We start from the raw sequence: 26249 nt of genomic DNA, 5'->3' as shown, positions 1-26249 counted from the left end.
GGTGGGAAAAGTCTTTTTAATTGTTGGATGACATTTAGAGCAAACAATGATTCAAAAGCAATTTAAATTTTCAGGTTTTTACTAGAAATTATGAGGATGATCTAGTTAACCAACAATGATAACAATATGACATGCTGAGCAATAAATGATCAAGTTCTTGGCATATTACTTATAATTCAAGACTTAACAGGTTCACTCACACATAAACACACACACACACATACACACACAGTATTAAAATCCCTGAGCAATATGAACAAAACAATCAGCTTCAATACACTTCATGATTTGGCCCTATATTCATCAGTCTAATTTGTCTTAAGTCATCCCAGTATCATTTTCGTGTTTGATTTTTCGAGTACAGTCATTTTCATGTGAAGTTTTTCAGTCTTCTAGCTCTGGCCAATGTTGCCACAGTACACCACCTTGCTCTCCAGCCGTGACCGCTCAGCTTCAAACACCAGCAAATGGCTCTGCAGTGTCTCCTCAGGACCTGAGCGGATCAGGGACGGATCGTTGTTCTGCACTCACAAAAACACACACACACACGCACATACACACACACGGCTAATCAACCATCACAATCAGTGTTTCCAAATCCAGACATTAATTTAGTTTTAGTGCCTCCTCCACATGTACAAGAATGCAAATTAAGTGAATATTCTTTATCTGTCCTAAATTTGGCCAAACAACTGCAAGGACAGGTCAGCTGTCACTATAAGGTGAACTGTTCACACACAGCAACAACCAAATGAGTTGATTCTGGAGTGGACAGAGGAGGAAAAGAAATCAGAAAACCATACATTGACAAAACACATGTAAAAATATTATGTAGAAGCTCTCACCGCCACAGCAGAAATAAAAGCATCCATAAGATGGTAGTCTGCTCCACCATGTCCCCTCATGGCAAAGTGCCCAGGGGCGTCACTGGGTGGCGTGTGCGTTGTGGATCTTTGGGTCAGAAAGTCAAACACACGGATTTCATGGCTGTCATATGACAGCTCCCCCTGCGAGGATACAGTTCATTATATAGCCAGTATTTAACAGATGCATCAGCTTTTAAAGGCTACATTACAGTGAACTATGTTTGAGCTGAGTTAAATCAGTAATTCATTTCTCTAACAGATATCATATCTACACACAGATGATTTTCTTTCTTAAAACTTTCAGCTGTGTAATCACCTTAAAGTAACAAGTGTATTTTCTAAAATCGTGCCACACTGGATTGATAGCATATCATTATCAATACAACCTATAGCCAGAAGTACTAACACAGTACGAGCAGTGTGTCCTGCACAGTTGCCCTTCTTGGCCCCCATTGCCATTTTGGGGGGGGGGGGATTCAATATGTTAAAACAGCATTGGTATAGCCGAACCCGTCTGTGAGTGAAATCACTCTGATTGGAAGTTCAGCCAAAGACACTCTATAATAGAAGATACCTCATTACAAGCTGCTCCTATGATACAAAAAGGTACTCGGTCTCCTAAGTGGGTGTAGTCGTCTCTCCCCTGCATACCCCAACCTTGTTTGGAAGTATAGTAAACGTAATGTGGATGGATGAAATATGACTCAAAACAATACAACTCTATATTACTTACAAATCTAATGTTTGTTCCTTACTTTGCTGCTCATTTTTAACGGCTAGCTTAATGTCTTACATCAGCCGAGTGTAAGATCACATCAGCTGTTGCCAGATCTTGCGAGAGTATGTTGCAAAAACAGAGAGACAGTCTCGAACAAAGTTAATTTTCTCCTGATGTGTCTGTCTGAAAAAAAAAAAAAGCCATTTCAGTGTCAGAATGTTTAGAAGGGTCGGGGCTCGTGACAAATGGGTCTAATATTTACTTAAGTGACTGTAGGACTAAGGGAATGGTCATAATCTGAACTCTCGTTCATTTTTCTCATTGGAATAAATGGACTCAGGACCCCTGCTACTCTCCTAAAGGAGCGGGGCCGGTGAAACCCATGTGACACAGATACAGAAAATGAATCTAAGATGGGCTGTCTCGGTTTACCCACTGTCTCTGGTTCAGCTCAGCACATGAGAAGAGAAACACAAGTGAGGAAAGTAAACAAAGAGCTGAAGTCAAGTGGGAGTAAAACCGAAACAAACTTGTTACCTTAGCTAAGGTTTTTTTTCTTTCGCCGCTGAGCTCTTTAGCAGAAAGATTTTGTGATGGTTTGTGTTATTGTTTACCGGTGTACGGTTAATTTGCCCTGTTCTTTCAGCATTGGATTGTGTTGCTAATGTGCTAACTGGCTAACTAGCGTCCAGACAGGGTTCTGGTTTCCCTTTTTGAATGAGGATTATAGACAACCACCATCTGCTGATGTGGGGAGTTATTTCCTCTCACGCAGGCACAGAACGTATGTGGGAGTTGACCGTCGGCTGTAGCCTCTGTGGTGTAATCATGAGCTTTTTTTCGGTCAAGACATGGCAACGTCAGGTGACGCAGCAGGGGGGCTTTGGCACCACAAGTTCTCTTTAGTCGGTTTGAGGTCTGTGGCTGCGGTATGAGCAAGGCTCCTTAGATCCATAAAAGAGAGCACTTAATGCTGCAGTGTACAGTAATATAATATTTTAGGCAACAGAGTGCTTCCAATAGCTTGGGGAGGCGCTTTCAATTTATGTTTATTAGAGTGTCTTTTAGCACCCGCCTAAGAATAGTCACACTGCAGCTATTCAGCTATTTACACCAGGACTAGGGCAAAGAAATCATGGTTAAAGCTAATACTAGCCAATCTTGGATGTTATCTGAGATTAAAGTGGTAAATTTACGATAAAAAAACCTCACTCATGTACTGCCAGAAAGTCAAGTGACGTAGTATATGGAGCGACTTAAAACATGGTGGGTGAAGGACTTTCACACAGGAGACTGGTGACTAATTCTTGTGGGAATCAGTGTTGGCATATTATTTTTAAATGTAGCTGACTTACTGTTTTCAGTTTTTAGGATGTACAAAGCTGCTGCATGTACACTGTGTACATAGACTTTAGCAGAATAATACCCGTTCATGTAAACGTCATATTTTGATGTTGCTAGGATGCCCAGGAATATATATAAATAGCCACATTGGCTCTTTCCATCCCCGGTGTATAGCATTGTTGGTTCAGGACACTTGTGTGCAAATAGCATCTGCCTTTATTTTCTAATTTGGCATGGAAGAAATTGACTGGCCCGCACACACCCTACACACACCTTTGGATTCGCACTGTGAGCCAGGCCTTATCATCCAACATTAGCGCTCAACCTCACTGATACTTCTGTGGATGAAAGGAATCTAATCTCTGCAGACAGATTTCAAAATCCTGTGGAAAGCCTTCTCTGAAGAGTTGAGGCTTGCTTGTTATAGCAGTATGTTCATGCTCATGATTTTGGAATGGCATCCCTTACAATTGCATATGGGCATAACAATAGGGTGGCTGTATACTTTTGGGCATATGTGGTCAACCCTAATTTGAGTTTTCTGTCATCACCTCTTTCTTGTAACATTTGTAACATTTCTTTGTCTTTGTCTTTGTCTTAGCCTTGTCTTCCTTCCAGTCGTACCTTGCTGCCATAGATGGTTGTTTTTCGGTTGCAAATCTCCTCAGTGAAAGCCACCATGGAAAAGGCTGCTGTCAGACCCCCTTCAAACTCCATGTTAACAACCTGGGCAAACAGAACAGATAAGCTGTAGGGAAACATCAGCAGCAGTCTGGACATATTAGCTGAAATGATCAGACTCTGTAGTTTATTTTGACCGTATCCTCGATACATACCACCAAGGATACTGGTGCATCCAAATTTTATTGAAGGAATAATAAAAGTTGATGGGCTAGAGAGGGATAGTACAGTATGTTGTGACATGGAGATTAACGAGACAGTAGTTCACCCCCAAACAAACAAACCTCTTACCTGCAGTGCTCTTTATCAGTCTAGACTGTTTTGGTGTGAGTTGCTGAGAGTTGGAGATATCTGCCGTACAGATGTCTGCCTTCTCTCCAATGTAACAGAACTAGATGGCACTCAGCTTGTGGAGCTCAAAGCACCAAATATACTGTACATTTGAAAAATTTACAGCAATGTCTCTTTCTAGAAATCAACACTCATCGACTCACACCAAAACAATTTGGAGTAATAGGTAGCACCACAGGTAAGAGGAAAATACAAAATAGTTATCTTTGATTTTGAGGTGAACTGTCGGTTTACGTGTGTTATAAAGCCAGTGTTTTCTAACCTGGTTACTGCAGACATCATTGTCACACTCGTAGACACAGCGGCCATATGGTCCAGTCTTCAGGGCCTCAGTTACTGACTCGATGTCTGGGTCCGAGCTCTGGCATATGACTGATACAGGCCAGCCAGTGTGACCCTAGCACACATACCACACATATGAAATCATGTACAGCAAGTAAAGTATTATGTTCACAGAATCCATAATTGGTGAAACTATTATGTTGAAATATGAATCTGTTTTACTCTATCCAGGTAGATTTTGCGTGCTGAGTAGGGACAGTCTTTTTCTATTGCACAATCCAGGCAGCGATCTCCAGCACCTGTTGGCTGACAAAAAAATGAGCAACATTTTATATTCATGCTTAGTATTTCGTTTTGCAAAAATGCAGAGAACTTTGATGGATGTGATACATCTTAATGACACAAAAATATAACTCAGCAATGTTGAAAAGGATTAAAGTGCTGTAATGTTATGTGCTGTTTCTCAAAAAAATTATAGATCTACAATAAAAACAAAAAGGAAAATATAATCACATAGATTGTTTGTTTCATATCTGCAGCGATTACTTGTTTCCTCTGTGATAGTCACGATTTCTTTGTATTAGGCCTCATACGGTGAAGAGTTCACAGACCTTGTGTTTTTTTCCAAAGTGGCTTACAGATCCAAATGATGACACTTTCAAACACCTGCAGAGTACAAAGTTAATGATTCATCTCAGGCAAAACAGGACGACTTCACAGAAAACAACCTCGCCCACGTGAAAACACAGACTGTGGTCCAACAAATGTGTTAAGTGTATATACTTCTGAACATCAAGAGCAGAGTTTTACCTGTGTGCTCCAGCCCAGTGATGTATTAGGTCGATGTCGTGGCACGATTTAGCCAAAAGAGAAAACGAGCTCTCTGCTTCATTCCTCCAGTTCCCTCGAACATATGAGTGAGCAAAGTGATAAAACCCAACCTGCAACAAGAGGTTGACAAGACAAATCAGTAATCTGTTACAGTAATGCTTGAATTTAAACTAGAATTAATGCCCCATGGTTGTATGCCTCTGCACACTAGTGTTGTGTGTGAAAACAGGGATGCTTCACACACATCCTCCCCCCAGCAGCACAGAAGATTTATACAATCAGCAGGTGGTGGGCACCCAAGATAAGTGTCACCAATTCAGTATTTGATCAAATGTCTCCCCCTCTGTTCCTGAGATATGACGTTGAATAATGGCCAGAAAAGTGTTTTTGCAGAACGTTACGATGTCACAGTGAAGTTGATGTTTGACCTTTTGGATGTAAAATGTCATCACTTCATTATTATATCCTACTAGACACTTGTGTGAAGTTTGTCATAATTAGCAGATGAATTCTTGAGTTGTGGCTTCTTGAGATTTGACCTTTGACCAACCACAAAATTTGAATCACTTCATTCTTCAGTCCAAGTGGACGTTCATGCCAAATTTACAAAATTCCCTCTTGATGTTCTTGAGATATCATGTTCACATGAATGAGACAGATGCAAGGTCACACTGGCCTTTGACCCTTGACAACTAAAATCTATTCAATTCATCCTCGAGTCCAACTGAGCATTTGTGCCAAATTTGAAGAAATTCTCTTGAGGCATTCTTGAGATATCATGTTCACAAGGAAGGGACGGATGGATGGCCAAAACGAAAAACATAATGCCTCCAGCCACGGCTACTGCCGGTGTAGAAGCATTAAAAAAAGTGTTAAAAGCAGGAATACTGTTACTGATGGATGTGTGAGTTTAATGAGGAGCCCTGAGGGTTTGCAGCATTACTGTCTTTATTTCTATTCTGTTGACATTTTTACCGGCTCAAAGTGCTGAATGTGCATCACATCACCTATGACTCCAGCATCTATCAGCTCCTAGAAAAGAGAAGAAAAAGAAAAGGGGATAATCCTTGTTTGGACTTTGTGATTTTCTTCACCAGTCTGGGTGAGAAAAAGTTTCTGTGTTCAGAAATCTAAACAATCAAAATATACTTTGCTCTCCTTGATAATTATCTGAATAAAACTCATATAATCAGGTACTCAAATAGATGTCTCTAAACCCAAAACTGTGACTCAAGCCTGGTAAAGAAAACTGTCAAGTGTTTTCATAAAGTGTGACAGAAAATGTTCACCTTAATCATGTGGATGAGAGGATCATACCGGAGAACATGGCCCACTGATAGTATCACTCCACTCTGAGTGCAAGCCTCCACAATCGCCTTGCAGTCTTCAGCAGTTGTCTTCAGTCATGTGAGGACATTGGTGCACAAATGCAAGAGATGATTTTGTTTTTGTTCCGAAACTGACACAAAAAAGCATCTTTCGTCCTAAGTTTGAAATGTGCTTTAAAGAAATACAATGTGAAATGTGATGAAAAAATGTAGTATTATGTGAGCATGATTTTTTTTTTTGGAAAGGGTAATTTGTAATAAAAGTACAGAATTACACACTAACATTAAAAAACAATCTGTAGGATGATAACCCATATTACAACTCTATGTTGAGATAATTTATGTTTATTAACAAAGCACTCACAGCCATTGGTTTCTCCAGCAGAATATGGTAGCCTTTCTGTGCAAAGGCCACTGCAGGTTCCTGAGGAACAGAAACTAGTTTAAGAGAATGACAAGAAAAGGACTATGACAAAGTTAAATAATTCAGACTGATAATGAGGTGTGTTCACAGAGCTGAACAGTAAATGTATATAAATATCTATAGTGTTTACCTTATGAAGGCGGTCTGGAGTACAAATTAACACTGCATCTGCAAACTTCTCTCTTTCGATGACACTGGGCCAGTCTAGTTTGAAAAAAGCACATTTAATAATTTAGTATGAGGCAAATATTAACAGATATAAACACTTAAATGCATTTTTTTTCCTTTTGATGTTCACCTTCAAATATGTTTTCATCTACAATGTTGTGCTCTCGTTGAAGTTTAGTGCGAGCAAATTTCCTTGGATCAGCTACTCCAACAATCTACTGGGAAAGATGAGTTGAAGAAAGGCGCATAACAAGTGTTCTGTTAGAAAATAAGTAGAAAAATTTATATGTTATATTTTTATTTATATTTTGATCATTTACTTAAAGGTCTGGTGTGAAGGATTTAGGGCAGGCCTATTCAATTAGCGGCCCGCGGCCGTGGCACACAGGCCACGTACGGCCCAGAAGAAACCTCTGAGTGGTACTGAGACCTGTTATTAAACAGCCTGGGGCAAATTTAATCAAGACCGTAATAATTATAAGCTCCGATATTATCGGGTCTTTTGTCGTTAGTTTTTAAAGTTTTGGTTTCATGTGTCATCATGAAGCAGTGTTCTTCATGCTTAGATAATGTTACCTTTTTTTATTTAGTATTGTGATGTCAGGAGTAATATTAATTTTATTGACATGTTAGATTTGTTTCCAGTGAGATATTATTGAGTTTATATAGTGACTTTGTTGTAAACATGACTGTTGCTGTCAAAGACTGTTTAAAACTATATCCTGTGTATCTGACCTATAAGGAAAACATCTGGAAGTGAGGTGTGTGCATGTGTGTGTGTGGGAGGGAGAAGGAGATGCTGGTAGAGATAGAGTGTGTATAAAGTAGATAGTAGGTTGCTCACTCCTGAAAATATGGCCCATCAACATTTTCTGGTTTTAAAATCTGGCCCAGTTGATTTTGTAATTAAATAGCCCTGATCTAGGGGGATATAGAATTCAATATAATTCTCATAACTAGGTTTTACTAGTGTATAGGCCTAATCACCTGAAAATAAAAAATGTGGTGTTAACGTTACCTTACAATGAGCTGTTTATATCTACATATGGAGCAGGGCCTCTGTTTCTACAGTATTCCAGGGCGGACAAACCAAACACTGGCTCTAGATTGGGCCATTTGTGTTTTCACGTCTGCAGTAGAGCTTAGATCGGGCCCAAAAAATCCAGCCCGACCCGGCCCAAGCCCGTGCACGTTATGTCCGGGACCGGCCCTGCCCGTCCAATTAACTGTAATTATGGGCCCGAGCCCGATTTAAACCCGACATTTTTCAATAAGTTGGCTGTTATAATTAAGAGTCTTAAACCACAAGTCTTGTTATTTGAATGACAGTAACATAGGATCTTAATGAATGGCGCAACACGGAAGCATGATTATGTAGCCTAATAAAACAGGTGTTTATTTTAGGATCCAGGTGGTGAAGGGCTGTGCGCGCACAATGTTGCAACATTGTAACTAAGTTTGTTGTAACTTTATGTGTCATACAAAGTGTAGTTTAATTTTAGTTTTTATAATACTGTAGCGTCCAGGACGTGTGGAAAGGATGACGCAGTTATTCGGCAATTACACCACCGTTTATTACTGAACAGTACAGGTTACTGTTGGCCATAATCACGCCAAAACAACCAACAAACAACAATTTAGCTGTAACTCCATCTGTGCACTCCTGCTCTCTCCTCCAGCTCGCTCATACACACACCAGCACGCGCACTCACACAGCCCTCCTCATCCCCGTCTCACTCGCACTAGAGGGCTGCATTGGGACTGGGTCCCGCCGGGAATATTGCGGGAGCGGGCGGTTTGGACTTTGCTGCAGGCGGGATCTTGGTGCACATGCATGAGCGTTTCCACTCTATATTTATTCATAAATGGACAAATATGCCCTGAACCAGCTTTCATACCAATTTGCCGCTTGCTCCACCTGTCTGTCTGTCTGTAAGCTCCATCTGTCATGAGACAAACATGAAAGAAGACGTGCAGTTTATTGTGTTTCACCGGCGACTAGCTGTCATTACGAGCGACAATTACGCACGGCTGCGCGCTCTTTATAACTCACTGTGAACCTATGTTGCATAATAAAGATTTGCCCCCTCGTAATTTTTAACCGCCCCCTCAGTAACTTCATCCTGGCACCAGACCTGCCTTAACCTCAATCACTGTGTGATTATATAAAGGTAGAAAAATAAATAAAATACAGAGGAGGAGAACAGAATATGAAACAGCCTTTATTTCATTAAAAACTAAATGAAAACAACAAAATGGGAGCGCTATTCCTGACCAGTGCGTCAAAAGACATGCAGGCCAGGGAAACGAAACAAACAACCCCATGAATCTCTTTATTAATAGCCTATAAAATGACGTGTTTTCTCCTGCGGGACGGGAGAAGACACAAAATCATCGATCTCTATTATTGTGCGGGCATAAATTCTCAGAGTTTTGCGGGTGCGGGCGGGAGTGTAAAGTGCAACACACACCGCCGCCGGCGCGGCGCTGTGGCCGTCAAGTGCCGCCCCCCAACACACACTGGCAGCGGCGCGCAGCGGCACCATCAACATGTATTTCCCACCCCAGCCCGCTAGGTGGCTGTACCTACACTAGTTGCCAACGGTTGCCAACTGCTAGTAACGGAAGAAGAAGAGGAAAAACTTTGAGGCAACAACAACTTGAATTTCACGGGTGAATTTCTTATCAAAGTCGTCTTATTAAAAATTTGAAACAACCGGAGTTGATCCTACGAGACGAGACGTACATAAAAGGCTTTTCTCGCAGCGCCGCCATGAGCGCCGGCTGCGCTGGAAATAGAGTAGCGGGCTGAAGCAGAGCGGCGCGGCGCGTCGGCCGGCGCAAGTGTGGGTTGGTTCATAGAATATAATGGAGGCGGGCGTTTTGACGCCTATAACATTATCAAATCATAGCTTTAAAAAAAATAAATAAATAAATAAAAAAAACGTCATATCTGACCGGCCCAGCCTGGGCCCGTCAGAGGGAGGGGGGCTCCCGGTCCAACAGGGCTTGGGCCCGCGGGCCAGGTCGGGCCGGGCTCGGGCTCGGGCAGAGAATCTAAGCTCTAGTCAGACATATCTCTCCTACTCGTTTGCCACACAGGAGAAGTTTCAGTTCTGCAGCCTCACCACTAGATGTCACTAAATTCAACACACTAAACCTTTAAATAAAGAAGCAATACATCAGGGAAAATACAAATAATACCACTCAAATAATAATAATAATAATAATAAGCAGAATAATCATAATGAACCTATATTGTTGCAGGAAACATGGATTTGAGGATCTTCTTGTACTGTGACAAACTTTTCTATTATACTTTACATGTTTCTGTCATGAATATCTTGTCAGTGATCTCATCTGGGATCATTTGGCTCATAAATTTTTATGGTGTCAAAATGTGTTTTTATTGATGCAGTAAACCAGTAACTCAATCCACAAAAAATATTTTACTGCATCTTTGTTGACAAGTTCAGGTCAACCTCTCCTGACCTTAACTCGTTCAGGGTGGATCCATGCAAACTGGGATAAGCATTCCCCACGACAACCAGCACCCACCACGATGACACGGACAGGGGTCGTCATTTTGCCACCCTGTGAACTTTAACACAAATCAAAACTTGTAAACACACCTTTTACAATGGCTGAAGTAAAACACACTAATTATTAGTCAGTCAGAGGCTGATACAGCTGGTCCCTGTCAGGGACATCATATACCTCCTGTAATCTGGGTTATTATTCACAACACCTAGTTCTCTAAATATAGATTATCCGTCATTTAAATTAACCATTTAAAAGCACCTGAATCCTTCCAAATATACTGAATAAGGATAATAACAGACACGGTATATGAAAGTATGTAGCTAGCTCATTAAAATACTGTTTCTGGTAAATAATATTTGTTAGTTAATGACTTGGTTGTTTGGCTCAGTACCTGTTTTGTCCCATACAGCTGTCAAAACCTTCTGTCTGTCCTCCGCGTCTGTCCACTTCTGTCAGGAAACGACTACAGGCACATCCTGAGTCCACTGAAGCTGTAGCCAAATGTCCACCCTATGGTCTTGCGGACTTCAGTCCAGAGCCCTTGAATAGAGAGTCGCGTCTTCACAGCAATGGCAGATCGCGGAGCCTCTCAATAGTTCCCGGAAGTAAGCGGCACATGCTAGCAGCGCAATGGAGTTACAGCAGAAAAGACCGGCTGTGATGTACTTTTAACGGGTAAGATGTCCAAAGACTCAAATTTTACATTATCAGCACAACTTATCTAAATTAGCATGTGTATTAAAGCTTGTTAGTGGATTATCTCCCATTAAATTAGTAGATTTATGTAATGTTAAAAGATAAGATAACAGATTAGGCTAGGACACTGTACATACTGTACACACCATACAGGTAATGCTAACCATGAACAGCCTGTTAGTTTTAAATTGTCTTCTCCTAAACCATTTTATCTAACATTGGGAAGTTAGAGTGCTTCCAGTCCTGATTTTTTACGAGCCAGTCTGAGTTAGATATTAGCTCAGTTAAATATGACATTGCTGCGTGATTGTTGAGTGGAGGAGGTGAAATGAAACAAAAACGGAACTTATGGTCTGTTTTTTAGGCTTTGTGATTCTGTTGAGTATACCTGTCTATAATATGTTACAGCTCAGCTGATATTACATTGATAGCGAAGTGAGAGGGAAGTTTGAGGACCTGAATGAGATTTAAAACACAAGATAAGTAATTTTGATAAATGAAACATACCAGGCTAAATGGGGAATTATTCTAAATACCAAATGTATGTATATATTACTGTGTTATACATATGATCATGCTAAACATATATTCTACCACAGTATTAGATATTTAATCTTGTATATTTGTAATCTACTGTAGGAGCACTGGGTGGTGGCGGAGGAGTGATGCTGCAGGACCACTGTGTGAGAGAGGACGCTGCAGGTAAGTGCTGAGTCGACCTTGGTGAGACTTAAAACTTAACAAGGTGTGTTTCAAGTAGTTCCAGAGATAAGGAATCATACTTAATATGTATTATACTGCATTTTATATTAATTATATAAGTAATTATATTGAATATGTAATATATGATATACAGTGTTGGGCAAGTTACTTTGAAAATGTAATACATTGCATATTACCAGTTACCGTCATTATAATATTATAATATTAATAGGCATTATAAAATAGAAGAGGGTCATGTTGTTTCATAGCGGCTAATTAAAGCACAGAGAGCTTTAATTGCAGTTCATTAACTTACAAATCCAGTAGTGGGCGATATTGCATAGTCTAATCTAATGAAGGCTCTCCTCTGGAGTGCAGATCTGACCGATTCACGCATTCACATACAGTGGTTACAACTTTGTATTAAAATCCCCTGCTTATATAAATAACAGTGTGATGATATTAAACAATTAAATAGCCTAGACCTTTTCAAATGAACAGATAACTATGGACACAGGGACGACCAGACACAGGATCAAAGTCTGATAACTTATGAGATAGGGATGAATATTTGAGAGCCAGTCATATGAAACACAGTAGGCAAATGCTGAGGTTAGCACAACAAAAGCAAATTGGCTTGCCAGTCAGTCACTATGACAAGTGCAAATTAATACACCAGAGCTTGTAGACCCACCTGCTGGTTTCCAGTGTGCTGATCAGTTACAACAGCACCCAACACTGAAATATAAGTAAACATTTTATTTTATTTTATTTTTTTTTTAATTTTTTATTAATGGCAGGAATAATTATACAGATAAATACATACATAGATTTGTTTCAGAGTATTCCTCCATTTTTTTGATTTTGATCCCACCCACCCAATCCCCACCCACTGCCGATGCAAAAAATAAAATAAAATAAAATAAAAAATAAAAATTGACTTCTCTAAATACATGTGCACCATGCACACATTTAAGTACATTTAAATGCATGTACCTGCATGTACATGTAAGTAAAGCCCTTTTACATACCCTGGTAGGCCTATATATTTTTGAGACACAGCACCCAAGTAGAATTAAGCTTATGCTTACACACACACAAAAAAAGATAAAATAAAAAAAATAAAATATATATATATACATATATACACATACACACATACATACACATATATATATATACACATACATACATACACACACACACACATATATATATATATATATATGTATATATATATATATATATATATATACAGTACAGGCCAAAAGTTTGGACACACCTTCTCATTCAATGCGTTTTCTTTATTTTCATGACTATTTACATTGTAGATTCTCACTGAAGGCATCAAAACTATGAATGAACACATGTGGAGTTATGTACTTAACAAAAAAAGGTGAAATAACTGAAAACATGTTTTATATTCTAGTTTCTTCAAAATAGCCACCCTTTGCTCTGATTACTGCTTTGCACACTCTTGGCATTCTCTCCATGAGCTTCAAGAGGTAGTCACCTGAAATGGTTTTCCAACAGTCTTGAAGGAGTTCCCAGAGGTGTTTAGCACTTGTTGGCCCCTTTGCCTTCACTCTGCGGTCCAGCTCACCCCAAACCATCTGGATTGGGTTCAGGTCCGGTGACTGTGGAGGCCAGGTCATCTGCCGCAGCACTCCATCACTCTCCTTCTTGGTCAAATAGCCCTTACACAGCCTGGAGGTGTGTTTGGGGTCATTGTCCTGTTGAAAAATAAATGATCGTCCAACTAAACGCAAACCGGATGGGATGGCATGTCGCTGCAGGATGCTGTGGTAGCCATGCTGGTTCAGTGTGCCTTCAATTTTGAATAAATCCCCAACAGTGTCACCAGCAAAACACCCCCACACCATCACACCTCCTCCTCCATGCTTCACAGTGGGAACCAGGCATGTGGAATCCATCCGTTCACCTTTTCTGCGTCTCACAAAGACACGGCGGTTGGAACCAAAGATCTCAAATTTGGACTCATCAGACCAAAGCACAGATTTCCACTGGTCTATTGTCCATTCCTTGTGTTTCTTGGCCCAAACAAATCTCTTCTACTTGTTGCCTCTCCTTAGCAGTGGTTTCCTAGCAGCTATTTGACCATGAAGGCCTGATTCACGCAGTCTCCTCTTAACAGTTGTTCTAGAGATGGGTCTGCTGCTAGAACTCTGTGTGGCATTCATCTGGTCTCTGATCTGAGCTGCTGTTAACTTGCGATTTCTGAGGCTGGTGACTCGGATGAACTTATCCTCAGAAGCAGAGGTGACTCTTGGTCTTCCTTTCCTGGGTCGGTCCTCATGTGTGCCAGTTTGGTTGTAGCGCTTGATGGTTTTTGCGACTCCACTTGGGGACACATTTAAAGTTTTTGCAATTTTCCGGACTGACTGACCTTCATTTCTTAAAGTAATGATGGCCACTCGTTTTTCTTTAGTTAGCTGATTGGTTCTTGCCATAATATGAATTTTAACAGTTGTCCAATAGGGCTGTCGGCTGTGTATTAACCTGACTTCTGCACAACACAACTGATGGTCCCAACCCCATTGGTAAAGCAAGAAATTCCACTAATTAACCCTGATAAGGCACACCTGTGAAGTGGAAACCATTTCAGGTGACTACCTCTTGAAGCTCATGGAGAGAATGCCAAGAGTGTGCAAAGCAGTAATCAGAGCAAAGGGTGGCTATTTTGAAGAAACTAGAATATAAAACATGTTTTCAGTTATTTCACCTTTTTTTGTTAAGTACATAACTCCACATGTGTTCATTCATAGTTTTGATGCCTTCAGTGAGAATCTACAATGTAAATAGTCTTGAAAATAAAGAAAACGCATTGAATGAGAAGGTGTGTCCAAACTTTTGGCCTGTACTGTGTATATATATATATATATATATATATATATATATAGGCTATATATATACACACATATATACATATACATACACACACATACATACATACATAGCTACATATACATGCATGTACACACATACATAGGCCTACATGCATACATACAAACGTATATACACACAGGCTACATATACATATACATACAAATGGCCTTATGGAAGGACAACTAATTGATCAAAATAAGATAAAAGAGGCTGCCACGTGGAATAGAATTTCTGGGCCGACCCTCGAATGACAAATTTGATTTTTTCTAGTTTAAGAAATGTCATCAGGTCCTCCAACAGTGATGAGAATGAAGGAGGGGCAGAGGACTTCCAAAGTAATAATATCCTTCTGCGAGCAAGGAGGGAGCTAAATGAAATAATGTTTAATTGTTTTGATGTAAAATTATTACTCGTATCAGGAACTCCAAAGATAGCGGTTTCTGCACCCGGCTGAACCTCCACCCCAATAATCTCAGAGATCATTTTAAAATAAAAGGACCAGAAATTTAACAATGCAGGGCATGACCAGAACATATGTGTTAGATCAGCTGGAGATTGCGCACATCGATCACATTTATCATTTATTTCAGTATAAAATTTTGACAGTTTAACTTTACAAATATGCATTCGATGCAGTACTTTAAACTGGATTAAGTTTAGACAAGCACAGGAAGAAGAAGAGTTAACACAAGTAGTAGCCCTCTCCCACCAGTCATCGTCAAACTCCTTACCCAGCTCTTTCTCCCATGCGTCCTTAATATTGTTAAGTGTATGGTCCTTAAAAGAAAGAATACTATTGTATAACCAGGAGATAAGTCCTCTAGGTATGGGAGGAGTTTCAAGGAGTGTGTCTATACTGGATTTGGGTGGTAGTGACGGAAACAAAGGATTATGAGTTTTTAAAAATTGACGAATTTGAAGGTACCGAAACAAGTTTGAACTAGGCAGGTTAAATTTCACAGATAAAGTTTGAAAACTTGCAAAGGTACCATCAATATAAAAGTCTTTGAAATATTTTAGTCCCCTTCTGTTCCACTGCCCAAAGACATTATCCAACTTTGGAGGAAGAAATAAATTATTATTACATACCGACCCAGACAGAGAGAGACCTCGAAAATTAAAATATTTACGAAACTGTATCCAAATTTTAAGTGTGGAGATAACAACGGGACTAGAGGTGTGTCGGGAGGGGGAGGATGGCAAGGGAGCGCAAACTAGAGCTCGAAGGGAGGACGAACACGAGTCAGCCTCCATACAACACCAGTAAACATTTTAAGGAATTATACTGCAGTGATGCTGTGTGCCTCGTGTCAGGAGTGCTGCGGGATGAGGTCAGTTAGCATACTGTGTAATATTCCCGGGGGATATCTATACATTCCTATATTTTTACAGTAAAAATACTACACATCATGTGTATTAAGTTGCTGTAACGTGAATTTCCAAGGTTGGGATTAATAGAGTCTTACCTAACCGTAGTAAACTAACACTAATCCTCAAATATTAGCACATTTTACTTTAAAAAACAACATAAAGATGTAGCTAACTGTTTATGGCGTGCTACACATATATTATAAATCAATATAGTTATTGACAGCTACTTACCAAAAATCGGAGTTCTGTCTCTCAGTATTATGTATTTAAATGGCCCGCCAGTAACTTCCGGGAACTATCCGAGGTCTTCATGAGTCACGTGACGCACAAGCATTTTGGACTTCCGTTGTCGCGACTCTGTTATATTCTACGGCACTGCTTCAGTCGTACGAACGTCATCACGTAACGTCATATAAAATTCTGCCTCAGAGGCTTTTCACCTGACCATAATACAGTTCTCTGAAAAACTGTGGATAGCCTTAGTGTGCTCATATCTAAAGTTCAAACACTGAGCTGAAAATATTGTTAATCAGCAGCTGTATCAGACTCCTATCTTAAAACAATATTGGTAGAACCCTGTTGCCAAGGTGCTGCCAAAACATTTGATTTATAGGCTAAATGATCTGTAAAGGCCAAAACACACAGGCGGCGTCATTGACGCGAGTCAAGTGCCGCCAACACACACAAACACAAAAAGCGTCGCGCTGCGGGGCATCAACCGAATTTCTATTGCACACTCCAGCCCGCTAGGCTGTGGAGTAGGGCGGCTACGATGGAAAAATAGGACAATAGCGCGTCGAGCCGCCACCGGTGTGGGTTTGTAAATGGAAAATAATGGGGGCGGCTGTTTTGACAAAGTCATAACGGCCTCTGCTATAAAACCACAAAAGATAAATAAAATTAATGATCCCATAAATAGGTACAAGCACTGTTGATTTCTTCTTGTGCAACTGACATGAACACTATCTTGGTTCAGTAAATGTCTGCTGTACTGCTGTCAGTCAGTCTGGTGAAGACAGTTTTACCGGCCTCTGTCGGATCAGTGAGGATTTAAAACTACAATATGGCAACAAAACTAATATTACAATAGTAACACTGCCAGTCACACTGCACAGCAAAATATGACACAGCAAAAAATTCTCCAGGTGCACAATTTGACAGTGTCGAGTGACAAAATGCATCATTTCTATATCCACGCTCATCAAAGTGTCGAGTGTCCTCACATAGATTAGGCTTTATATTGTTTACATAATGTTGATGACAGAATGGAGGACTGTCTTTTTAAACCCCCTTCTCCCCCGCTGGCCACCTCTATTCATGTTTAAGAGTGCCATAAGCCTGTTTATGACGAGTCTGTACAGATAAACACAGAAATGTTGGCAGCTGAATAGGGTTGGGAATCTCCAGGAACCTCACGATTCCTTTACGATTCAGAGGGCAGTGATTCTGATTATAAAACTTCTCTAAAGGGTTTTTTAAAAACCTTTGGAGCACCTTCGGTGAACCTTCAGGGATTGTTCTCTGAAGGTTCTCTGAAGGTTTTTTTCCTAAAAACCCTTGGACATGGAAAAAAAAGGAAGTTTCTATTATTTATCCCCCAGATTTATAAGGAAAAGAAAACAGACTGACCTGATGTTTACAGTCAATGCTGCTCCTTAGAGCTGCCATGAGCAGCTGCACACTGAGCCACCAGAAACAAGTCAGTGCTGAGCATTTAAATTTTCTGAAAGATACATTATACTGTATGATTTTTACATGATGTCAAGATTAACGTAATATGATGTACAGCTTCAATGTAGTAGTCTCTCAACAGGAAATAACAGTGTGAGAGCTAATGGCATGTTTATGTTTATTGTATGTTAGAGTGCATTTCTTCGCAGCTAGTGGTACCTATAAATTCAATACATTTATTTTCGATATTTTAAGTATTGTCTCCATAGCTCAGTAGTGTTTTTTACTTACTACTGTATTTCAAGAAGCTGTTCAGAGTGACGGAAAAAACGAGCAACAAAACTTTAAGCATTCATGAATATCCTGAGATGTATTCTACACACTGACACAGGTGGGAAAGAATTTTGTGTTTGTTGGATGACATTTAGAGCAAACAATGATTCAAAAGCAATTTAAATTTTCAGGTTTTTACTAGAAATTATGAGGATGATTACATGATCTAGTTAACCAACAATGATAACAATATGACATGCTGAGCAATAAATGATCAAGTTCTTGGCATATTACTTATAATTCAAGAATTAACAGGTTCAGTCACACACACACACACACACACACACACTCATACACACACAGTATTAAAATCTCTGAGCAATATGAACTACACAATCAGCTTCAATACACTTGGCCATAAAATGAATCAGTCTAACTGTCCCTGAATTTCAGGGTGCGATCATTTTCAAGTCAACGTTTTTTCAGTCTTCCAGCTCTGGCCAATGTTGCCACAGTACACCACCTTGCTCTCCAGCCGCGACCGCTCAGCTTCAAACACCAGCAAATGGCTCTGCAGTGTCTCCTCAGGACCTGAGCGGATCAGGGACGGATCGTTGTTCTGCACTCACAAAAACACACACATACATACACACACATGGCTAATCAACCATCACAATCAGTGTTTCCAAATCTAGATATAAATTTAGTTTTAGTGCCTCCTCCACATGTACAAGAATGCAAATTAAGTGAATGTTCTTTATCTGTCCTAAATTTGGCCAAACAACTGCAAGGACAGGTCAGCTGTCACTATAAGGTGAACTGTTCACACACGGCAACAACCAAATGAGTTGATTCTGGAGTGGATAGAGGAGGAAAAGAAATCAGAAAACCATACATTGACAAAACACATGTAAAAATATTATGTAGAAGCTCTCACCGCCACAGCAGAAATAAAAGCATCCATGAGATGGTAGTCTGCTCCACCATGTCCATTAATGCCAAAGTGCTTAGGGGCGTCATTGCGTGGCATGTGCGTTGTAGATCTTTGGGTCAGAAAGTCAAACACACGGATTTCACGGCTGTCATATGACAGCTCCCCCTGCGAGGATACAGTTCATTATATAGCCAGTATTTAACAGATGCATCGGCTCTTAAAGGCTTAAAGAACTTTCAGCTGTGTAATCACCTTAAAGTAACAAGTGTTGCTTCTAAATTGTGCCACACTAGATCAATAGCATATCAATATCAAGGTACACTCTATAGCCAGAAGTACTAACACCCTACATACTCTGTGTACTAATGGTCTGTGGCTGTGTTTCATGGTATGGACAAAGCTCCTTAGATTCATAAAAGAGAGCACTTAATGTAAATTAGGCCTATCCTGACCTGAAAAGATGCAGAAAAATTGGTCCACGCTTTTGTTACCTCAAGGCTGGATTACTATAACTCTCTATTATCAGGTAGCTCTAGTAAGTCCTTAAAAACTCTCCAGCTAATTCAGAATGCAGCAGCACGTGTACTGAGAGGAACTAAGAAACCAGATCATATTTCTCCTGTTTTAGCTTCTCTGCACCGGCTCCCTGTAAAATCCAGAATTGAATTTAAAATCCTACTCTTAACTTATAAAGCTCTAAATGGTCAAGCTCCGTCATATCTTAGAGAGCTCATAGTGCCATATTATCCCACCAGAACACTGCGCTCTGAGAATGCAGGGTTACTCGTGGTCCCTAAAGTCTCCAAAAGTACGGTTTCTTCTCTGGAGCCTTTGTGCTCCACTGTCTCTCAGATTAACTCATATCACAGCGGTGCCTGGATAGCGTGACGTGTGTGGTTGTGCTGCTGCCGTGGTCCTGCCAGATGCCTCCTGCTGCTGCTGTTATCATTAGTCATACTTCTACTGTTATTATATACATATGATTATTGTCACATATGTATACTATCAGATATTAATATATACTTTCAACGTATTGTACCACAGTAGCCAGAACTATAATTATAATATTATTACTTTCATTAATGTTGTTGTAAGCTACTGTCATTACTGTCTGTCCTGCATTTCTCTCTGTCTCTCTCTCTCTCTCTCTCTTTCTCTCTCTCATTGTGTCATACGGATTACTGTTAATTTATTATGCTGATCTGTTCTGTACGACATCTATTGCTCGTCTGTCCGTCCTGGAAGAGGGATCCCTCCTCAGTTGCTCTTCCTGAGGTTTCTATCGTTTTTTTCCCCCGTTAAAGGGTTTTTTTGGGGGAGTTTTTCCTTATCCGCTGTGAGGGTCCAAAGGACAGAGGGATGTCGTATGCTGTAAAGCCCTGTGAGGCAAATTGTGATTTGTGATATTGGGCTTTATAAATAAAATTGCTTGATTGATTGAATGTTGCAGTGTACAGTAATATTTCAGGTGAGAGTGTGCTTCCCACAGTTTTTCAGAGTGTCTATTAGCTCCCCCCTTAGAGTAGTCACACTGCAGCTACTTAGCTATTTACACCCATCCCTTCAACACAATATTATGGATTCCATTGCATGCTGTGATTGGCTACTACTCGTCCCATTGACGCATCCAGGCTGGAAGCAGTTAGGATTAAGGCAAAGAAGTCATGGTTAGGGCTAATACTAGCCTGAGATTAAAGTGGAAAATTTACAAGAAAAAACATACAGATGTACTGCCAGTCAAGTGACATAGTTTAAAGAGCAACTTAGAACATGGTGGGTCAATGGGTCAAGCACAGCACTTTAACACAGGAGACTGGTGTCTGATTCTTGTGGGAATCAATGTTGGCATATTATTGTCAGACTTAGCTGACTTATTGTTTGTATTGTCTTATTGTTATTGTCAATTTTTAGGATGTACAAAGCTGCTGCATGTAACACACTGTGTACATAGACTTTAGCAGAATAATACCTGTTCATGTTAACGTCATATTTTGATGTTGCTAGGATGTCTATTTTGTCTTTTTTTCTAACTCCAGGCCTTATCACCTGACATCAGCACTCAACCTCACTGATACTTCTGTGGATGAAAGGAATCTAATCTCTGCAGACAGATTTCAAAATCTTGTGGAAAGCCTTCTCTGAAGAGTGGAGGCTTGCGTGTTATAGCAGTATGTTCATGCTCGTGATTTTGGAATGATATCTTCAATTTCTTGGCATTTGCATTTATTTGTCTTTTCCTTCCTGCAATGCACATTCCTTCCAGTCGTACCTTGCTGCCATAGATGGTTGTTTTTCGGTTGCAAATCTCCTCAGTGAAAGCCACCATGGAAAAGGCTGCTGTCAGACCCCCTTCAAACTCCATGTTAACAACCTGGGCAAACAGAACAGATAAGCTGTAGGGAAACATCAGCAGCAGTCTGGACATATTAGCTGAAATGATCAGACTCTGTAGTTTATTTTGACCTAATGACTGATACATAGAAATGGTTTGATACCACCATGGATACTGGTGTATCCAAGTTATATTTAAGCAATAATACAATTTGATGGGCTAGAGAGGCACTCAGCTTGTGGTGCTCAAAGCACCAAATAAATCTTAAAAATTCAACAGCAATGTCTCTTGCCAGAAATTATGACCCAGTTACTCAAGATAATTCACAGACCTTGTTGTGGGCAATTTAATGTAGGAACTATTTTCTTTCTACTGAACTACACCCACCAACTGTATCACTGCACTGAACCCATCCCACTGAAGGAAAGAGGAATTTAAGAGTTTTACTGAGCTAGCTAACGATACAAATCAGCTGAGGAGGAAGTGATTTATGTTTACATCTCATACTGTCACAAACACGAGTCTCTCATCCATGAGTAGATGCACGCTTCTTATGCATGGTCATACGGTTGGTGGATGTAGTATGTATGAAGTATGGTTCCTACATGAAACTGCTCGCAACAAGGTCTGTGGATTATCTTGAGTAACTGGGTCATGATTTCTGTAGACATTGTTGTGAGTTTTTCAAGTGTATTTTTGGTGAATGCCATCTAGTTCCATTATACTGGAGAGAAGGCAGACATCTTAACTGCCGATAAACGCACACCAAAACTATCTTAACTGATAAACAGCACTACAGGGAAGAGAAGAAAAATATTATTTTTGATTTTGAGGTGAACTGTCGGTTTACGTGTGTTATAAAGCCAGTGTTTTCTAACCTGGTTACTGCAGACATCATTGTCACACTCGTAGACACAGCGGCCATATGGTCCAGTCTTCAGGGCCTCAGTTACTGACTCGATGTCTGGGTCCGAGCTCTGGCATATGACTGATACAGGCCAGCCAGTGTGACCCTAGCACACATACCACACATGAAATCATGTACAGCAAGTAAAGTATTATGTTCACAGAATCCATAATTGGTGAAACTATTATGTTGAAATATTAACCTGTTTTACTCTATCCAGGTAGATTTTGCGTGCTGAGTAGGGACAGTCTTTTTCTATTGCACAATCCAGGCAGCGATCTCCAGCACCTGTTGGCTGACAAAAAACGAGCAACGTCACTTTTATATTCATGCTTAGTATTTCTTTTAGCAGAACTTTGATGGATGTGATACATCTTAATGACACAAAAACAAAACTCAGCAACATAAAAAGGATTAAAGTGCTGTAATGTTATGTGCTGTTTCACAAAACATTTATAGATCTACAATAAGTCATGATTTCTTTGTATTAGGCCTCATACGGTGAAGAGTTCACAGACCTTGTGTTTTTTTCCGAAGTGACTTACAGATCCAAATGATGACACTTTCAAACACCTGCAGAGTACAAAGTTAATGATTCATCTCAGGCAAAACAGGACGACTTCACAGAAAACAACCTCGCCCACGTGAAAACACAGACTGTGGTCCAACAAATGTGTTAAGTGTATATACTTCTGAACATCAAGAGCAGAGTTTTACCTGTGTGCTCCAGCCCAGTGATGTATTAGGTCGATGTCGTGGCACGATTTAGCCAAAAGAGAAAACGAGCTCTCTGCTTCGTTCCTCCAGTTCCCTCGAACAAATGAGTGAGCAAAGTGATAAAACCCAACCTGCAACAAGAGGTTGACAAGACAAATCAGTAATCTGTTACAGTAATGCCTTGAATTAAAAACAAAAAAAAGTGTTAAAAGCAGGAATACTGTTACTGATGGATGTGTGAGTTTAATGAGGAGCCCTGAGGGTTTGCAGCATTACTGTCTTTATTTCTATTCTGTTGACATTTTTACCGGCTCAAAGTGCTGAATGTGCATCACATCACCTATGACTCCAGCATCTATCAGCTCCTAGAAAAGAATAAGAAAAAAAAGAGGTAGAAATCCATATTTGGACGTTGTGATTCTCTTTACCAGTCTGGGTGAGGAAAAGTGTCTTTGACATGTTTAATTTATAAGTATCCATACAGACGTCTTTAAACCCAAAACTGTGACTCATGCCTGGTAAAGAAAACTGTCAAGTGTTTTCATAAAGTGTGACAGAAAATGTTCACCTTAATCATGTGGATGAGAGGATCATACCGGAGAACATGGCCCACTGATAGTATCACTCCACTCTGAGTGCAAGCCTCCACAATTGCTCTGCAGTCTTCTGCAGTTGTCTTCAGTCATGTGAGGACATTGGTGAGCAAGGAAGGCATGAGTGTCACACAAATGCAATCATGGAAAGAAAAAGACAGAGGTGGTTTTGTATTTCAGAAACTGACACAAACTAGCAAAAAAATAAATTAAGAATTACAAACTAACATGAAAGATAATTTATGTTTATTAACAAAGCACTCACAGCCATTGGTTTCTCCAGCAGAATATGGTAGCCTTTCTGTGCAAAGGCCACTGCAGGTTCCTGAGGAACAGAAACTAGTTTAATAACAAAAAAGAACTATGACAAAGTTTTTCAAATAATTCAGACTGATAATGAGGTGTGTTCACAGAGCTGAACAGTAAATGTATATAAATATCTATAGTGTTTACCTTATGAAGGCGGTCTGGAGTACAAATTAACACTGCATCTGCAAACTTCTCTCTTTCGATGACACTGGGCCAGTCTAGTTTGAAAAAAGCACATTTAATAATTTAGTATGAGGCAAATATTAACAGATATAAACACTTAAATGCATTTTTTCCCCTTTTGTATTCACCTTCAAATATGTTTTCATCTACAACTTTGTGTTGCTGTTGAAGTTTAGTGCGAGCAAATTTCCTTGGATCAGCTACTCCAACAACCTAATGGGGAAGATGAGTTGAAGAAAGGCGCATTACAAGTGCTCTGTTAGAAAATAAGTAGAAAAAAGTATTCAGATCATTTACTTAAAGGTCCAGTGTGAAAGATTTAGGTGGATATACTGGCAGAATTTGATATAATATTCCTAACTATCTTTTTACTACGTTCTGCAGCCTCACCACTAGATGTTACTAACTTCACCACACTAGACCTTTAAGAAAAGAAGCAGTGCATCAGGGAAAAATATGAGTAAAACCACTAAAATAATAATAATGATAATAAAAAGCATAATAATCAAAATGAACCTATATTGTTGCAGGAAACATGGATTTGACGATCTTCTTGTACTTTGACAAACTTTCCTTTTATACTTTACATGTTTCTGTCATGAATATCTTGTCAGTGATCTCATCTGGGATCATTTAGCTCACAGGTTTTACGGTGGAAGAATATTGTTTATAGATACAGTAAATCAGCAACACAATCCACAAAAAATACGGAACTGTGTCCTTGATGACAAGTTCAGGCTGCAGGGCAACCTCTCCTGACCTTAACTCGTTCAGGGTGGATCGATGCATAGTGGGAGTAGTTATTCCCTCGATTGCCAGCTCCTATCACGATGACACGGACAGGGGTCGTCATTTTGCCACCCTGTGAACTTTAACACAAATCAAAACTTGTAAACACACCTTTTACAATGGCTGAAGTAAAACACACTAATTATTAGTCAGTCAGAGGCTGATACAGCTGGTCCCTGTCAGGGACATCATATACCTCCTGTAATCTGGGTTATTATTCACAACACCTAGTTCTCTAAATATAGATTATCCGTCATTTAAATTAACTATATAAACACACCTAAATCCTTCTAAATATACTGAATAAGGATAATAACAGACACGGTATATGAAAGTATGTAGCTAGCTCATTAAAATACTGTTTCTGGTAAATAATATTTGTCAGTTAATGACTTGGTTGTTTGGCTCAGTACCTGTTTTGTCCCATACAGCTGTCAAAACCTTCTGTCTGTCCTCCGCGTCTGTCCAATTTTGTAGGAAGACGCCCACAGACACGTCCAGAGTCCACTGAGGTGATGACTACAGCAGCAGTAACGATGTTTCACTTCTTCGAACAAAAAAGCCTGCAGTGAAGCAGTCACAAGGTGACATAACGCCCCCTAGAGTATGCACAAGGACCTTCTGCTGCATTCACTGCCCCTCGTTAACTCTTATTCACTTGTTAGAAAAGAGAAAAATGCACATACGACTGGACATATTAATCAGTCATCCATATGATAGGATATCTGGAAGTAACATGCAGTTGGAGTTGTTGTTTCAAAGACCTTTAACACCTTTAACAGAGCTTAATCAATTCGTTTATTAATCATCCTCCTGGGGTTGCAGACATGCTTTTTTATCGTTTCATGTTCAATCCATATTCTTCTTCTTCTTCTTCTTCTTCTTATTATTATTATTATTATTATTATTATTTAACAAAGATAGTTATACAATTCGACAAGCAAACAAACAAACAAACAAAACGAAACCTATATGCACAGGAGTATCATTTAACAAGTGACAAAGACATTCAAGAATATATTTAAGGCTTTTCAAATATGTGCTGTTGAGTTGCTTTACTATGTAATGTTTCAATATGATATCTATTTTCAGTTGTTGTATGTGTAGCACCGTTTTAGTCCGTTTGCATTTGTGAATAGAATTTTCCATATAAAACAAAGAGGTTCAAAGTGTACTTTTTTGCAATATAATTCTTAGAATAAAAAATATAATGTCTCTAATTTCTAGATGAACAAATGAACAGGTCAACGTCTTACAGAAGTATTCAAAATCTATCCAAAATAAATTTATACAGAGGCATTTATAAATTAATGATAAATTAAAGTTACA

At 39.6% G+C, this 26249-nt stretch overlaps 2 protein-coding genes and 1 long non-coding RNA gene across 7 annotated transcripts; 1 reads left to right on the top strand and 2 right to left on the bottom strand.

The window, feature by feature from the left end:
• On the bottom strand, positions 1-11165 carry LOC144458274 (putative oxidoreductase YteT). Of its 3 annotated transcripts, none has more exons than XM_078170155.1 (14): positions 10928-11165; positions 10486-10594; positions 7124-7208; positions 6956-7029; positions 6766-6825; positions 6363-6470; positions 6049-6105; positions 5053-5183; positions 4854-4908; positions 4458-4548; positions 4223-4359; positions 3553-3654; positions 846-1007; positions 1-521 (listed from the first exon to the last, which is right to left on the bottom strand). In XM_078170155.1, the coding sequence occupies exons 1-14, from the start codon at positions 10939-10941 to the stop codon at positions 393-395; spliced, it is 1314 nt and encodes a 437-aa protein (XP_078026281.1). In that variant the 5' UTR covers positions 10942-11165; the 3' UTR covers positions 1-392. The 3 variants fall into 3 exon arrangements, with proteins under 3 accessions (XP_078026281.1, XP_078026283.1, XP_078026282.1); XM_078170157.1 differs by having other exon boundaries at positions 10486-10587; positions 10928-11151; XM_078170156.1 differs by having other exon boundaries at positions 4223-4357; positions 4465-4548; positions 10928-11150.
• On the top strand, positions 11090-25504 carry LOC144464160 (uncharacterized). 2 transcript variants are annotated; one of them, XR_013491951.1, is made up of 4 exons: positions 11090-11211; positions 11872-11934; positions 21127-21258; positions 25398-25504. It is a non-coding gene; the product is annotated as an uncharacterized LOC144464160 (long non-coding RNA). The 2 variants fall into 2 exon arrangements; XR_013491952.1 differs by lacking the exon at positions 21127-21258.
• On the bottom strand, positions 18335-25478 carry LOC117269054 (putative oxidoreductase YteT). Of its 2 annotated transcripts, none has more exons than XM_033645882.2 (14): positions 25334-25478; positions 24892-25000; positions 24260-24344; positions 24093-24166; positions 23905-23964; positions 23615-23722; positions 23355-23411; positions 23047-23177; positions 22848-22902; positions 22532-22624; positions 22301-22435; positions 21360-21461; positions 19094-19255; positions 18335-18775 (listed from the first exon to the last, which is right to left on the bottom strand). In XM_033645882.2, the coding sequence occupies exons 1-14, from the start codon at positions 25345-25347 to the stop codon at positions 18623-18625; spliced, it is 1338 nt and encodes a 445-aa protein (XP_033501773.2). In that variant the 5' UTR covers positions 25348-25478; the 3' UTR covers positions 18335-18622. The 2 variants fall into 2 exon arrangements, with proteins under 2 accessions (XP_033501773.2, XP_033501788.2); XM_033645897.2 differs by having other exon boundaries at positions 22541-22624.
• Positions 25505-26249: the final 745 nt, after the last annotated feature.

This window comes from Epinephelus lanceolatus, chromosome 8 (assembly GCF_041903045.1).
Source record: "Epinephelus lanceolatus isolate andai-2023 chromosome 8, ASM4190304v1, whole genome shotgun sequence".
NCBI classification, from domain to species: Eukaryota; Metazoa; Chordata; class Actinopteri; order Perciformes; family Serranidae; genus Epinephelus; species Epinephelus lanceolatus.
Note: the sequence above shows the minus strand (reverse complement) of the source record. Positions and strands in the feature narration are given on the sequence as shown.